Raw genomic sequence first — 16,611 nt, 5'->3', positions numbered from 1 at the left:
CCAATGTATTGAAAAGATTCTTGTCACCCGACATGTGGAAAGAAGCTCCACTGTCTAGGTACCAAACACATCCCACCATGGATGAAACCATGCATGCGATAAGCGAGAAATCCAGCTCAAACTGTGAAGCTAGTGCATCATCATCAGATCCCTTTAAGGAACCATTCTTGGATTTCTTCTATGGACAATTCATAGCATAATGGCCCACTTCATGACAATGAAAGCATCACACCTTTGACTTGTCAACCTTCTTCCCACCATGAGAAGATTTGGATTGGGACACCTTCCCTTTCCCTTTATTAGCTTTACTTGCTAAAGCTAGATTTTCTTCATCATCTTGTTTTGATGAAGATCCATCCTTGGCGCTTCGCCTTATCTCCTCCTGCATCAGATCCGACCAAAGTCGTTCCCAATCTGGCAGTTTCTCTCTTCCATTAACTGAGTCCTAGTAGCTATGCCAACTCTTAGGAAGACCGAGGAGTGCAAGACTCACCATATCATCATTAGCAGTCACGATCTCTACGCTTCCAAGCTCATCCCTGCAGGTGGTGAGCTTGTTCAGGAACGTAGAGATTGTGTCGCTCTTTTCGCACTTGATCTTTTGAAATTTATCTTTCAGCACCAACTTCCTCTGATCGTTGCTGTTCTGATAAAGATCTTTCAATTTTTTCCACATCGAAAACGAAGTCTCCTTCCCACGGAGGCTCGAGACAATGTGATTTCGAACTCCCTCCAGGATGATTCTCCTTGCTCTAGTCACACACCTTTTCCATTCTGCTAGTTGAGTAGCATCAGTCAGCTTCTGGACTTCTTGATCAATGAAGTCCTTTAGGCCGTTATCTTCTAATACTGCCTCCATGCGATCCTTCTAGGCTATATAATTCGAACTGCCATCAAGGGCATATTCGAGTCTCAAACCACTGAACGCCATCGGTGAAATAGATGTGATAAGAACTCAATTCAATATTCAAAAACCAAACTTCGAACTTCTCCTACTTGTATACTGTTCTTCCTTGATCACCTTTGCTCTGATACCATGTAGAAATTCCCACTGTAGATCACCTGGTAATGTAATGTACTAAAGCAAAACACTTGATCTACTTCTACAAACAATTTAGCGGAAGCTTAATCGAACATGAGCAACATCAAGCATGAACAGATATAACTGAGAATGAGAAGTAATCAACCATAACACAGAAGATATAACACTGGGGAAAGCACCAGCCTAAAACCCCAACTCTGTATTATCATACAAGTGGAAATCTTGTTCAAGTTACAAAAAGAATCAACTCTCAAGCTATCCTACTCTCTCTGCAATCAAACAATTATGCTCACAGACTCAATAGACATAGAATATATCTTCCTCAAGCCCTCCAAGCCTCCTATTTCCTTACACAATTTTGGTTGGGGTCCAATGATATCACATGTGTGAATTGGTCTCATCACAATCACTATAACCTCAGGTTCAACTACGCAATCCTCAAGGAATAATATTCCTTCTGCATGCAAGGAATATTCACCAAGGAATATCCTAGCAATTGATAGTACACTGTCCCTCCATCTGATCTCAACTGGGTCTCTGATTGAACTGACATGCATGAGTTATCCATGAGTGAATCTTCAATTATCTGAAATACAGTAGTTATATGCATGCAAGCATTAACTAACTAAACTCTCATTAATTTAACAAATTATTAAATTAATCTAACTGGACTTGATTGATTTACTGAGCCAACTAATTACAACTCAATATTACAACTCACTCTTATCTCTTTAACTGATGGATAAACCCCTCAATCAAAGGAGAAACTATTGCATGTCCTCACATAGACTTCAAGTTTGATTTTCCTTAACTAATTAACTCAAGATGAATTAATTAATCAATTTTCAAATTGCTGTTAATATCAAATTCCAATTTTACTTCCTATGTTTAGTCCAAGGATTGACTAAAATAAGAAGGGATCTCGAAATGCTATTTTTAGAAAATCTATTTTTAGCACTTTCACTTTTCATCCATTGTAGCTAAGATCTCCAATGGCTGAACTGCTATTTATATCCCGACTATTTATAGCAGTGCTATTTTTAGAATCTTCTATTTTTAGCATTTCTTGTTGCACTTTTCAACAATAACTTCCTTTAAACTTGACTTGGGAAAATTCTCTATGTTTAACCCCCTTCAAAGTTTATAAGCAAGGTATCTAGGAATCCTACATGCTCCCTTATTAATCTAGTCTTTACCAAAGGTGCAAATTCTTAACTAGGTCTTACAGTCATAGTTTATTTACATGTAGTTTAATTTTTTTCATCTCCAAAATAATAATAATTATTATTATTTTTAATTATTGTTCCTATTACCTCTAGAACCTCTGGGAATGACCATTGATTTTTTAACTATCACTTATAAATGCCATTGTTCTCTCTCCTTTCCATGGTCATTGCCTACCATGTGTTGCACAACCTCATTTTGCATCTTTTGCTTGAAAATCCTAAGAAGAATGAGCTACCTCCTTCTGGCTCACCTATGTTGCTACATAACCTCCTTAATCAATATTCAATAATCAACTACTGAGAAAAGCCTAATTTCTTCCCCATCCTAGTTTTCCTAGGCATCAATTAGGGCTCTCACCACACCCCTTCTAGGATTTTGAATCTCTTCTTACCATAGCTCGATTATCCTTGACACAACTTATATCTACCACACCCATCTCTCCATGGCACATGTACAACCACATGGCATCTGCTCGATAATCATTCACTTCAACCTATAGGTATCACACAACATACCCACTAAAAAATGTCTACCAACTAGATGTTAATTGTCTTTCTTCACCACCTAAACATGTCATCCTGAAGTTGCATTTGTAACATGCCAACCACTGTGTGGCATAACATGCCTTTTACTCGATTTCCTTTCTGGTGGCTTTCTTGATAGGATATTGTAGATATAGTCATTTCTCCTTTAAATTGGTAAACCTAGTATGATTCACATTTCCTTCAAATGCTTAGGTTCTAGATTTATATCAAGACAACATATCCACCTTCAAGTTCCTAGCCTCATGCTTCTTTATCACCATATGGATAAAATCGAGCCCTTCCATTACTTCTCAAGCCAACCCATCACATAAAGGACCCTTCCACTTGATTTCCATTCTACCTAATTATCTTCATGATAAGGTCATGCAATAGCTCACCCAACTCTGATATCAGTTGTTAGGAATATGAGAAAGACAACATAAATAAAATACAAAAAAATACATTCATAACAACAATACTAATTTATCCTACAAAACCATTGTGAAAAAAACTCACTATAAAGATCTTTGATTATCTTTTGGTTAAATCTAACCAAGCTAACTTCAAAGTAAACTCGACACTCACACATTTCTGACACTTTATAATGGAGAATCCCAAATCTATTTATACACTTCATTACATGTAAAATTATAAACAATATACTTTTAGCCACTAAAACTATAAATTTAAAAACCTTTAAAACTCTTTAATTCATTTTTAAATAAAAATTAACTTAACATTGATTCACTTTTTTATATATAACTTTACTTGTTTTAATTTTTATATTACATTTATTTAATTTATACTATATAAATTACACTTTTCCTTATCCTCTATTATAAGCAATACTTTTCGTATAAAAATAAAATTTTAGTATTTTTAAAATCACAAAGAATGAATTTCATTCCATACATGAAAAAGTCAATAACTATAAACTAAATTAAAGAGAACCCTATAATGACAAAGTAACCCAAAAAAAAGAAAAGTTCTATGAGATTCATATTTGTTATAAAAGAAAGGTCAAGATGTAACCACATCTTATACTTTTTTCAGGGTGTATTGTATTATTTTTTATTTGTTATACTATTTTAATGTTTGGTTTATTTTAGATGTTGTAATGTTAGTAAATGAGTGTAAACATTTAAATGTCAATTCAATTTAAAAAAATTCAAAGATTATATAAATCTATATTATGTTTAAAATTCCATATGATAATTATTTATACACATGAATTAATATAGACAAATAAATATATATTCATGTAAATAAATATATTTATCTTATTGCCTACCATAATTTAAACAAGTATTTCCATCAAAATAGGTAGGATTAGAATGTAATTAAACATACATACTAGGAGTTACTACCAAATTTTATTTTATGCATTTCTTAACACAAAAACATAGATAAAAATAATAAAAAAATTAATGGTAACTACATTTAACATCTGAAAATTTCACACACAAAATAAATATATGTAAATATTAATTATTTACTAATTTTTATAATTAAAGTACAAAGAAATGATGATTCACACTTATTAATATATATTAATGATTACATTATATAATGATTATTTTATAACTATTATCATATTATAATTATTTATGATATTATGATAATATATTTAATATATTTTACATGATATTAGATTAGATATTTTACATTTATTAAATTATTTAAGTGAGATAAAATTGTTGTATGTCTTGGAGATGAAGGTGATGCTTCCCTCATGGAATTCATGAGTTCTTCTAGAATAAACTTCAAAATGATAGAAAAAGAGGTGAAGGTTGCCATCAAGGACCCATTTGTATGTAGTGTGTCCTTATTGTAACTTGAGAGATAATATAAAGTGAATTATTATAATATTAATATTAATCGAAGATTAACATTAAATTTAAATGTTTAATATTAACTTATTTTTATATTATATTATTAGGTCTAATATGATATTAGGTTTAATATATTATAATAAATACTAGCTTAGATCAACCTTAACTTCGAATTTATCAAGCGTTTGGAGGGATCAAGTCTCTCGAGGTGCAAACATTTCCTCAAGTTTTGCACCCAAAAAGAGGTTTGCACCTCAAGAGATTTGATCCCGGTGGACTCTTGGCAGATCTAGGGTTAAGATAGATCTAGTTTGGTTTTATTATAATGTTGTTTTTAGTTAAATGTGTTTTTAGATTATCAATTTATGTTATTTTTTTCTATGTTATCCATCCAAAAAGATCACTTCTTACCAACTCAACCACAAAGCAACAAGGGAATTGAACCACTGACCTCTCAATATATCTTTATTTTATTAATATGAAAAATTGAAAGCTTATTTTTTTATCTCTATTAATAAAAATATTCTTTATTATTAAAGAATTATTATACAACATTATTATTTTAATTTTATTTAATAAATTTTAGTTTTGATGAAAAAATATATCATTTTCATGTCAATTTTATTGTTTAATTAAATCTAATTTTAATTAAATATTAATTTTCTATGTTATTTATATTTGGTTAAATTTAATTATTAATATTTTTCTCTCACCTTTTTTATATATATTTTATTTATTAATTAATATTTTATCAAAAATTTAAAATTATAAAAATTAAATAAGTGATTTTTTATTTGTTAATTGATATTTTTTTATAAATAATAATGATGTATAAAGAAATATATTTGTAATTGAATTTTTTTATAAATGATAATGATGTATAATGCAATCTTGCTCGATTTAGTTAGTAGGATTATAATTTTTTAAGAATCTTCGCGTTCATGAATATCTTCTTGTACGTACTCCAAACGGGAATAAATTGATTGAGGCTATCCTAAGAATATGAAAGAAGGTGGCACGCGTGACGGGAAAAAATTGACTTCGTATAAAAGTCCACCCCTACGTGACTCACGCTGTGTGGGATGCGTCATCCATTTCAGGAAACATACGCGTCCGCCCTACGGGTGACGGAAGAGAATTGAAGTCTTAGGAAACTCCACCTCTAGACAAGTCATGCCGTGTGCAATACCACATGCCCACAACATTTATCATGCTCACTCCAGTGAGTTTCAGCAGATGTTGGTAATTTCTCTTATTACTTTTATACATAGTCAATGAGGTGGAGGAGTTGCTCAGAAAGTTATGGAAATTCCGGTTATATTTAGAGAAAATCTAGCAAAGATTATTGTAAATCCAGGTTATAGTTGTTAAATTTCAAAATTTTAGTTGTCCTAGACGTTTTTGATGGTGTTGAATCTATTTCCACCATCAAAAACACGATTCAAATACTGCCTTTACAAGATTTTTTGAAATTTTTTTGCCCGGATTCTGACCACTTTTGGCCGTCGACTCCTTACTTTTACTATAGGTGAATTTGATATTTAAAAGAGTTATTTATATAAACCCTGGACAACAACATATGTCGTTATGTGAATATTCTCTTATCTTGAAAGGAATTTTTTAGAAGAATGGAATTTTCGGAAGAGCTATAGATGAAAATCTAACTTCCGAATAGTTGTGACGGTTATGGGTTTTGTTTTTCATTCTGGAGATAAAGAGTCACGGTGAATGAGAGGGTTGCTTCTTTTTCTTTTTGAATTCCTTTTTTGGGAGGAAAAAAGGAGACGGGGACAACCTTAGAATTGGACAGGAAAGTAGCATAGAGCTATGCTGTGAGTATTAGTTCTTGAGTTGGGTCGAATCAGTGGAACTATTCACCTCACAGACAGAGGTGTGAGTATTAGTTCTTGAGTTGGGTCGAATCAGTGGAACTATTCACCTGACAGACAGAGGTTTGGAGTTGTTCAGATTGGACTCGAGTGAGTCTCGATATCTGAATGTTTGACTCAAAAATCACTATCATAGAACTGTTGGAAGTTTAGCAGCTTAGGGGGAGACATAGAGGTAATTGCCAATCTCGTTGGAAGGGAGGAGAGCACTTCTCTGGTAGAGTTCCTAAGCTGCAAGGATCTATATAGATAATTATATTTTGTACTGTTTGTTTTAGTATTATTGTTGGCATGAAAGTGGTATGAAAAATATGCTTGACAATGTTAAAGTAAATTTTGTGATAACAGTCTTAACTAGCATTTGCACCTGATGTTGCAAAGGAAACGCCGTAAGGCATAGAGTGTGGAAGAATAGCGACATGCGAATGGGCATTGTTGAAAGCAAGGGTGGATGATAATGAGTTGCAATTGAAATTGTTAGTTATGTGTATGTTGAATATGGATATTTTGTAAATAATAGTGTGTAGAAGAATAGTGACATTTGAATGGACATTGTTGAAAGCAAGCGTGGATGATATTGAGTTACACTTGAAACTATTAGTTATGTGTGTTTTGAATAGGGATATTTTGTAAGTAATAGTAGTTTGTGGAAGAATAGCAACATGTGAATGGACATTCTTGAAAGCATGGGTGGATGATAATGAGTTATAGTTAATGTCAGGTAGAGGTTATCCATTATCCATGTAGTAGTTGTTGTTTATGTGAACGTGTTTTTGTACATTATGTTAAGGTTTTTCAAATGGGCATCTTTGAAATTTTGGAAAAGAAATTGAAGTGTTTGGCAAGTTTTGGCCTACTACTCATAAACATCAATCCGAAAAAGGGGTATCTGTTGTAGTATTTGTAAATGAGTAAACATTTAAAATTTGGTTTTATATGAAAAAAAGATTTAGTATGCATAATGAAACATTAAATCAAAACAATAATAATAAAACAATTTTGCATACTGTCATCTACAGATATTGTAAAGCAACGCTAGCCACATTTTGAATATTGCTATAGGGGCTTAGGCTGTAAAGACTCCACATTCAAAACAAAATGGAAAGGTAGGATGAGAAACATATTGGATCATAAAGCAATAGAGAGTATAGTGGAAGCATGGAATCCTTATAATTATCGTTGGTCCTCCTTAAGCCTTACTAGGATTGGTGCCTTTTGGTGGCTTAGGCAAGAAGAGTGATTTTCTAGGTATCATTTTCATTTTGTTGCTCCTATGGGGCTTCTTAGATTCAGAATTTGAAGGGACCAACATCGTAATAGTGTTGTTTGGTGGCTTGGGCCTGTAACACATCAACTGGTACTTAGCCCCAAACAACTCGAGAGTGTACAAATTTCCGAGGACAAAGGATAAAAAGGAGTTACTATTAAAATTTAAAATTCCCGCTTAACAAACTCTACTTGGGATTTCTTGAAAATTTTAATTTACTAGCCTCTGCATTTCATCAAAAGATAAGAGCCTTACTGTAAAATAAGGATTGAAACTGAAAAGTAATGAGCTGTTATCATTTTTTTCTATTCCACCAGTCACAAAACATTAAACATGTATGTACCAGTTCACTCTACATGATTCATGATTTATTGCAGAAATGGTAAAAAAATCAATGCTTATTTCTTCTGATCTCAACAGAACTTTGCATTTTGAAATCTTATAAATCTATTAAAATAGTAACAATAGTACAAAATTATATCTTATTTTTGAGTGATCAGGAACTTTACAGCCCCAAAAGTTTTATTATGAGTAAAATCTTATAATTTCAGTCTTCTAACAGTTTTGTGTGAATGAGCTCTAAATTTCTTGCACCATTCTGACTTGAAGTAAATGCACAGGTGGTATATTGTAGGGAGACATAATCAACCTGCAATTGTTTTGGAGAAACCTATAGAGCTTGTCAATCAGTAATCCTTCAAAAGGCCTAGCGCTCTTATTAGTCTTCAATGTGATTTTTCCTAGAAGATACACAAACCCTGTATTCTTTGCCAATTCAATCTACTACAATTCCTCATCTAAGAGTAGTTACTTTCTTCCACTGTATTTCTGCTTGCATAACTTCTGTCATGTGAGGAGGAATGAGTTCCTCTAAGCTTGAGATAGTCTTTTATGCTTTCAAAAACCTGGCTGATAAATTTAGAGCCTTCAATGTTTGGGGCATCTTTGTAACCATATTGGGCTACACATTTATATACACCTTTTGGCTCTAGTTTTCCAACCATAAATCTCTCCGACAAAAGTATTGTCTTGACTGGAACCATTCTTATGGTGACAATGATAAGAACTTCATGCAGAAACCCCACATTCTTTACATAATGCTCAATAATCGGTGGTAAGTCAGAAATAAGGTCACTGCAAAAGAAATGAATTCCTGATACAAGTGAATTAATCCCAACGATCAATCCATTCAAACCTTCTATGCTGAGTTTTCTCTGTGCTAAATATTTATACTTTTTCTACCTTCCTTATTTCCAAGAGAACATTATGGTCAGAAAAATTGTTGCAATGACGAAGGGACACCAACCACCCTGTGGCACCTTATTCAATACAGATGATAGATAAACTCCTTCAAAGATAGCAAAAAATAGAGTGAAGGGTAGTATAAGAAAAACATGCATGTTCCAAACCACAAGCATGACCAAAATTGTTGCAATTAGGAAGGGACACCAACCTCCCTGTGGCACCTTTTTCAATATAGATGATAGATAAACGCCTTCAAAGATAGCAAAAAATAGAGTGAAGGGTAGTATAAGAAAAACATGCATGTTCCAACCACAAGCATGACCAAGGCTACTACGCACGTTGTAATGAACATGACCCCAACCACTGCAACCTCTGCACCACCAAACACCTAAAATTATCCTTGGAAACTCAAAAGAATCGATAAAAACTACCAAATTCGGTTGTCAGATATAAATTCGTATATTCTTACCATATGCATTACCAAATTGTGTTCCATCCCGGAATCCTACGACAATTGCAAGGCAGATAACCATGAGAACATAGTTAACTTTAGGTGAATAGATCTAACCCTCGTAGTTTTGTGAGGTATGAACAATATTCACTCGAGGGAAGCAACTAAGAGCCATGGACTGTCTTATGATTGAGAATGTTGCCGTAATCAATGCTTGACTGGCTACAATGGCTGCTAAAGTGGCAACAATACGGCAATTGGCTTCACTCCATCCTCATCTGATACAAGAAAAGGATGTTGCAAGTTACCAAACAATAAAGTAATTCATGGATTTCATTTAGTGAAGGGTAAAACAAGGCATGATATGGAGGACTACCATGTCGCAGAGTATAGGCATGTAGAAGATCATGATTTGGGGCTTTTTGCTATCTTTGATGGACATTTGGGACATGGCGTCCCATGTTACTTGCAATCAAATCTTTTTGACAACATTTTAAATGAGGTAGGTATGAAGTGCTCGTGCCTTGGATGGTCATCTCAAATTTTCTTGGACTTTTTGCAAGATTTTGTATTGCATTTCAACCTTTTTCGTAAATTTTTGAACTGATCAACTTTATTCAATTTTGTTAATGATGATGTTTTAATACATTTTTTAAACATTTTTTTAAAGGGTTTTATTAAAACTAGTGTAGATTCATCAAATTTGGGTTCATCAAGTACTGAGAGGGATCAAATTTCTTGAGGTGTAAATTTTTATTATTATTTGATCTCTCTTGGTATTTGAGAGATCCGGGTTTAAGATGGATCTATGCTATTTTATTTATTTTTTAGATATTGCCATATATATATGTAACAACATCTATGTAATACTGGGCTGTAGAGCACCTTGTTACTGTCGTGAAATTCCCAAGAAAATACTATATTTTTCTTTTGGTAAACTGACCTTCCAATTCATGAAGTAAAACTTATGATGAGTGTGCCTTTCGTCCCTAAATGTGTAAAATTTTTACAGCTAAGAATAACTGCAAGTAATATTGAGAATTTATAAAATTTAAATTTCTCAAAAAAAAAATGATATTAGTTTATTTAATAATATTACTGATTTAAAAATTTTAAATATTGTGTGGGGTTCAAAGATTTTAGGGTCTATTTTATTTATGGTGGTTGTGAAGGGTTGTTTTGCAAAAGACATTAATAATACATATATTTAGGTCAATAATTCTAAGCATTCACAATCCATGAAGCCAATTAAAGAGTTTGAAATGTATTTAAAAGCTAGGGGAAAATTAAAATACAAAAGTCAATAGTTAAAACCATTTCTAACCCATCACAATAGAAATTGGAATTTTACTTTGAATCAACTTTTTGTGAGTAATTTATAAACCATGGATATAATATTTTCCAAATACAAATTCCCTAGAACCTCTTGAAAGAGACTTTTAAATATCAATTTTCTTCATAAAATTTGAAAAAATTCAGTCATAAATGGTGCGAAAAAAGGTCTTGCCTACTACCACTACATATGGTTAATTCTAATTGTTTAACAGTGAATTACAAAAACACTATTAACAAAACTGCATGCAATGTTCATTATTGAAATGTATGGCATGGGCTAATTATACACCAACAATTTCAAACATTTACTCTCTATACCAAATAAAATAAAAATCAAATTTGTTAAAAAAAACTAATAAAAAATTAAAATAACAAAATTTATTTTATTACACAATTTTGATGGTACTCAATCCACTATTATTATTATGTATATAGATCTGGGTAAAATTGGATCCTGCTTCCGATATTAAATATGGGTCAAATTGGATCCTGCTTCCGATATTAAAGATGTAATGTAGAATAAGCCTAGAACCCAATGGCTATTGAGGCCATTGTACCTCAAAAAATTACACCGTACAAAACAATTATTCAAGTGACACCTTCCATTAATTCCATTTCAGCAAACAACAATCTCAGTTGTATACCATGAACCATGTCGTCAAAATTTTGAGGTTCAGGGTAAATAACCGAGATTGCTTTTGCTGAAACGGAATTGATGGGAGGTGTCGCTCGAATAGTTGTTTTGTACAATTTAATTTCTTGATGTACATTTGGATTACGTGGTTCATGGTATGTAACTGAGATTGTCGTTGCTCAGATGGAATTGATAGCAAATGTCTCTTGAATACTTGTATTGTACAGTGTAATTTCTCGATGTACATTGGCCTCAAATATAGAAAAGAAAGTATAGACACTAAGTGCTCACCTAGATGAGGATCTAAATTGGTGAGAGTTAGTCCTGGCTATTTAGTATTGTTTTTATATTACAGTACCATTTCCTATTAACAGACGACAGAAGATAAGATAAGACTAGTTTTATTAATGGCAGTGGGTGACCAAAAGAGAGGTCGACGGGGCTCAAAAGTACACCAGTTACAACATACTGTGGAAGTGCCCATTACTTGTCATTAGGTATAGATGTAAAAAGTATAGGAGGGAGAAGAAGCATCCACATCTGTATCAATCACTCTGTAGCTACTGATGCGCTGCTTGATAATGTCACCTAGGGAGTGCCTGGGTAGTACCAATCTATAGTCTACATATTTAAATTAGTGCTGGAAAGGGGTTTAGCAAATTTCAGTCCTTTCATTAGTTGAGTAGGGTTTGATTCCCAACTTAAATCGTAATCTAGAATGAGATTCTTGATTTTGCCCACAATGAAACTCTCTAAATTAGCTAATTTGTAAGTCTATTTCAATTGTTACCAACCTATATCCTTTCTGAGCTGGATGATAGGTATCACGCCTCGTTACCAAATGCATATATTTTTTATTATCTTATTTTTGAGCCCTGGGGTTGGCTTGATTGGCCTTGGAGTTAGACATTGAACTTCTCAGAAATGGGATGTCACAAGTTCAACTCTTACAATTCCTTTGGGGTTATGCACTGTAATCAATGCTGATGGTCTACCTGGTTTACCATCTATGAATCATGGGGAATACTTGTAATCAATGCTGATGGTCTACCTGGTTTACCATCTATGAATCATGGGGAATACTTGTAATCAAAATTCAACATCTATTTAAATTTTATAGTTGATTGTATTGTGACATGTATTGTTTTGCAATCGCTAGTCAATCAAAAATTAAAATTATACATTAAATTGGAGCAGGTTCAAAGTTTCTTTCCATTTTCCAAATTGCATATGTTTATCTCAATTTCCTAACTTGATTGTAACTTGTGAAACAATTTCGTTTTCTCCTCTATTGGTTCTATTATGGTGTTTCTACTTGCATTTGACTTCATGGGTTAATTTCCTGTGTTTTATCTTTGGCATATGATATATATTGTTAATTGTAACAATGATCTGCTTCAATGAACAAGATTTTTCTAGTTGTGATATATTGCCATGTCCATTTCTCAAACCTCAAAGGCGAAGATTCTCCAACATTTTACTTCTCACATATAATGAATTTCTTGTTTTTCCCCATCATATTTCTAGTTGAATATGTTTCATACGTAAATCCACTATTTTTCAAATAGCTTAAACTGTTCATATATTTCCTATACTTATATGTTCATTTGTCTCTTGCACCTATCCAAAGAAAAAACGTCCAATAGTAGCATTACGTCATGGCATAAAGCAATAGTGCTTCCTTATTGCAAAAATTGCGTTTGTGACAAATCGTTATCATTTTTGATAATTTCCTTCATTTATATAAATATGATGGTTCTCAAATGACTCTTTAGAAAAAAAAATTGTATATTAGATGAGATTTCTGACTCTGATGCACATCCAGTAAAATGCTTTTACAACTGATCTGCCATTCGTTGTATTGGTTGTCACTTGCTATTTTCAAAGTTTCGTATGGTGTAAAATGCTAATTAAGTATTTTAATGCTGACAAGTATCTCTGATAATAATGGAGCCGAAGTTCTGGACAGACCCAGAAAGTGCCATCAAGAATGCATACAACCGGACTGATGGGAAAATTTTAGCAAAGGCAGCTGATTTAGGGCCCGGTGGCTCCACAGCAGTCACTGCTATTTTAGTTGATGGGAAAAAACTCTTTGTAGCAAATACAGGGGATTCCAGGGCTGTTATATTGAAAAACGACATTGCTATTGAGCTGACTGTTGATCATGAGCCAAGTATTGAACGCCAAAACATCGAGAAGGGTGGATTTCTGACACTCCTGCCAGGTACAACTACAAATGATGTGCAGAGATTAATTTTAATGAGAACATACTTAAATAATTTTTTGATTTGTAACTTTATAATTCTATCTTAATGGTCTAGCTCAAGAGTAACATTTGAATGGTCACAGGAGAAAATGTATACTTAATGGCGTTTTTTTTTTTTGATATATTAGGAGATGTACCTCGAGTTCATTTAAGTTCAGAACCAGATGTGAGAGACACGACCATAGATGCAACCACAAAATTTCTCATTTTGGCTAGTGATGGATTGTGGAAGGCAAGGCATTTTTTCCAATCATTTACTTATTTGCATAGTTACTGTTAGATGCATATTTTTTTTCGCAAACTCATCTCATGGGAGAAAGCATCTAGGAAATTTTTTTGATTACTGTATTGTCATTAATTTTACTCGAATACTTCATCTGAATACCAGAGAGGTTCTTTTTTGAAGTTCTTAAAGAAATATGCCCCAAGTAACTGCATTGCAAAGAGAGGATTTCCTTTCCCTAGGTGCCAGATCCGAGGGGCATTTATCTGCCCAGTCCCTGGAATTGCACGTAGTGTCACCCCTTAACTTATGGTATAGGAATGCGGAAAACTGTAGCGAGAATGGAGGTAAGGTGGTTGGCTTAACATTCCGTCGACCTCACCAGTTGAATCAAAGATGCATTATATTATTACAAATTAGCAATGTATACATGGGCAAGAATTCTCTTCTAATCGAATAGAATGCTAAAACAGATAGTATGTGGAAGCAGAATGATAAGTCAAGCAAATTGATAAAATGTGTGTATTGAACCTCATAGCTATCCCCTTTCTCCAAGACCTTCACAAAACAAATTTGCAATTTGCCTATTTCAGACATAATCAGCCTTTGAATGCGTAATGATTCCTGCTGTGTTGGCAATGCTTCCAAATCAGAATCAAATACTTGCAGACAGAACTTTTATTTTCAACTTTGCCATACTGCTGCAAATGTTTGGTAATCCTCTTGGTGAATGAATGCCGCTTTTGTGAATAGATTCAAGTACAGTTTTTTGTTCCAGCGTTGGCTTCCATCGATGAGTGGAGCCTCTCGTTGTATTTTTCCCTACAGAGATGGATAGATGAATTAATATAAGAAAAAGAGATGGATCAACAAAATTCAAAAACACAGGCAGATCCATAAATCTAGCACTCTAAAAAAACAATAAATACCTGATAGTTTTCTGGTCATTGTTGGGTTATTGTAGCCTTCATATTATTCACTAGCAATTGTCCCAAAAGGTACAAAGAGAGGCCGATAGGATTATTAAATTGGAATTGTTGAATTTTTCTAGAAGAGATGTTGCGCTGGCTAAAGGCTTTCTAATTGTTTTTTATTATAGTAAAATTATATTGATAATTCATTGGTTTTACTTTCAAAAGCTTGAAGGAATTTGAAGAGCAGGTATAGAATTGCTTTGTGGGATTTGATCCCAAAATCATTGATTTGTAAATACATACAAAATGAAATGTTAATTGGTTGAAACCCTGCACAAATGTTTGATATAAGAAAATAAGCCAAAAAAGTTGAAAGGCTTAATTGGTTTGTGGAAAACCTTGTTTTCTTGGACTGGATCATTGTGAAATTACTTTTCTTTAGATGTTTTGTTTATATCTATGTTACAAGGAACACCTTGAATGTCTTATTTCATTTTAGAGTAAGATAATAAAAAATATATATTATTATTACTAACTCTCATATGAACGTGGCTTAAAAATAATAATAATAATTCATAAATTCAAGAATATTTTAATATTTCAAAACATTAAAGATAGGAAAATATTATCTTAAATTATTTATTTTTCACTATTAATTAATCAACTCAACTCTATTAAGTTGTCACATTACAACTCAACTCTATTAAGTTGTCACATTATATGGTATTCTGTATCCATCCCATTGCTCAACTGTATTACGATTAGCTACTTTGATATTATGCTGCACCAAACAATATTGTAGTCTCATGAGATCAATCCTTTCAGTACGAAGACGTCCTTTCATTGCTACGGTGATCCTAAAACACTTTATAATTCCATGGAAAGAAATGCAGTAGAAAATGAAACCAGAGAATTTATTAACCATGAGAAAATCCTTATGCATCAATTTGAATACAATTTTAAAATTGTATTATTATCATAATATTATTCTATCGATTAAATTTACTAATTTATAAGCTGCGCGCGAATTTATCATAAAAGACTTCATCAGAGTCAATGCAGTAAAGCTTACGGTGCAGAAATTATATGCCAATTAGAATTTTACCACGATCTAGGCATCATGTATATTGAAATTTCATAGAAATAAATCAATGGCATCGATATAAAAGTATTCAAATACTAGAAATTCAATCATACTGAAATGAAAATTACTACAAAATGCTTCAATTCATAAACTCTCTTCATATGAATAAACAATTCTGTCAAATTACTTATTATTAATTAAAAAACCCTTACATCAACCTTCATCCCTTGGAAATCTGCCATCCATCTGTAAAAACTGTTACTAACTTATCTTATTACTAACTTACTCCAAAACAGTTGATATATCGAAGGAATATGTAATGACATTGGTGTTTACTTTTCCCTTCACTCATTGATTTCATCGGAGACTTTTGGTATTGGAGGATGACCATTATGGCCTGGAGAGGGCGCAGAAGGAGCTACAGCAGCCTTTAGCTGGCGTACTGAATATCCTACTTCATCAACTACCGCTACTTCATCAACTACCTCTGTTACAGCAGATGTGGTCCCTGGAACTTCAACTATCACCATTAACATTAAAATCCAAGCTGCTACCCATCGCTCCTATCCTCTCCTCAACGTTGCTGCTGCTACTTGATATGATTAAGCCTGATTGATGCAATTCGAATACGCTTTACTTGGTGCAGATCATATATCCATCTATTTAATTAAAACA

The 16,611-nt window shown here is 32.9% G+C and overlaps 1 protein-coding gene across 1 annotated transcript in view; it reads left to right on the top strand.

The window, feature by feature from the left end:
- LOC149171309 (putative protein phosphatase 2C 62) overlaps window positions 1-16,291 on the top strand; it is a 42,188-nt gene extending 25,897 nt beyond the window's left edge. Inside the window, exons 2-5 of the mRNA XM_089425925.1 lie at window positions 9,718-9,979; window positions 13,400-13,673; window positions 13,844-13,948; window positions 16,212-16,291. Coding sequence (XP_089282051.1) covers window positions 9,718-9,979; window positions 13,400-13,673; window positions 13,844-13,948; window positions 16,212-16,291 — 721 coding nt within the window. The remainder of the gene's footprint in view (window positions 1-9,717; window positions 9,980-13,399; window positions 13,674-13,843; window positions 13,949-16,211) is intronic.
- The last annotated feature ends 320 nt before the right edge of the window (window positions 16,292-16,611 follow it).

This window comes from Pinus tabuliformis, chromosome 4_2 (genome assembly GCF_031772625.1).
Source record: "Pinus tabuliformis cultivar Carrire ecotype Pingquan chromosome 4_2, CPIR1, whole genome shotgun sequence".
Classification (NCBI taxonomy): domain Eukaryota; kingdom Viridiplantae; phylum Streptophyta; class Pinopsida; order Pinales; family Pinaceae; genus Pinus; species Pinus tabuliformis.
The sequence above is the reverse complement of the archived record's forward strand: the minus strand, read 5'-3'. Positions and strand labels throughout refer to the sequence as shown.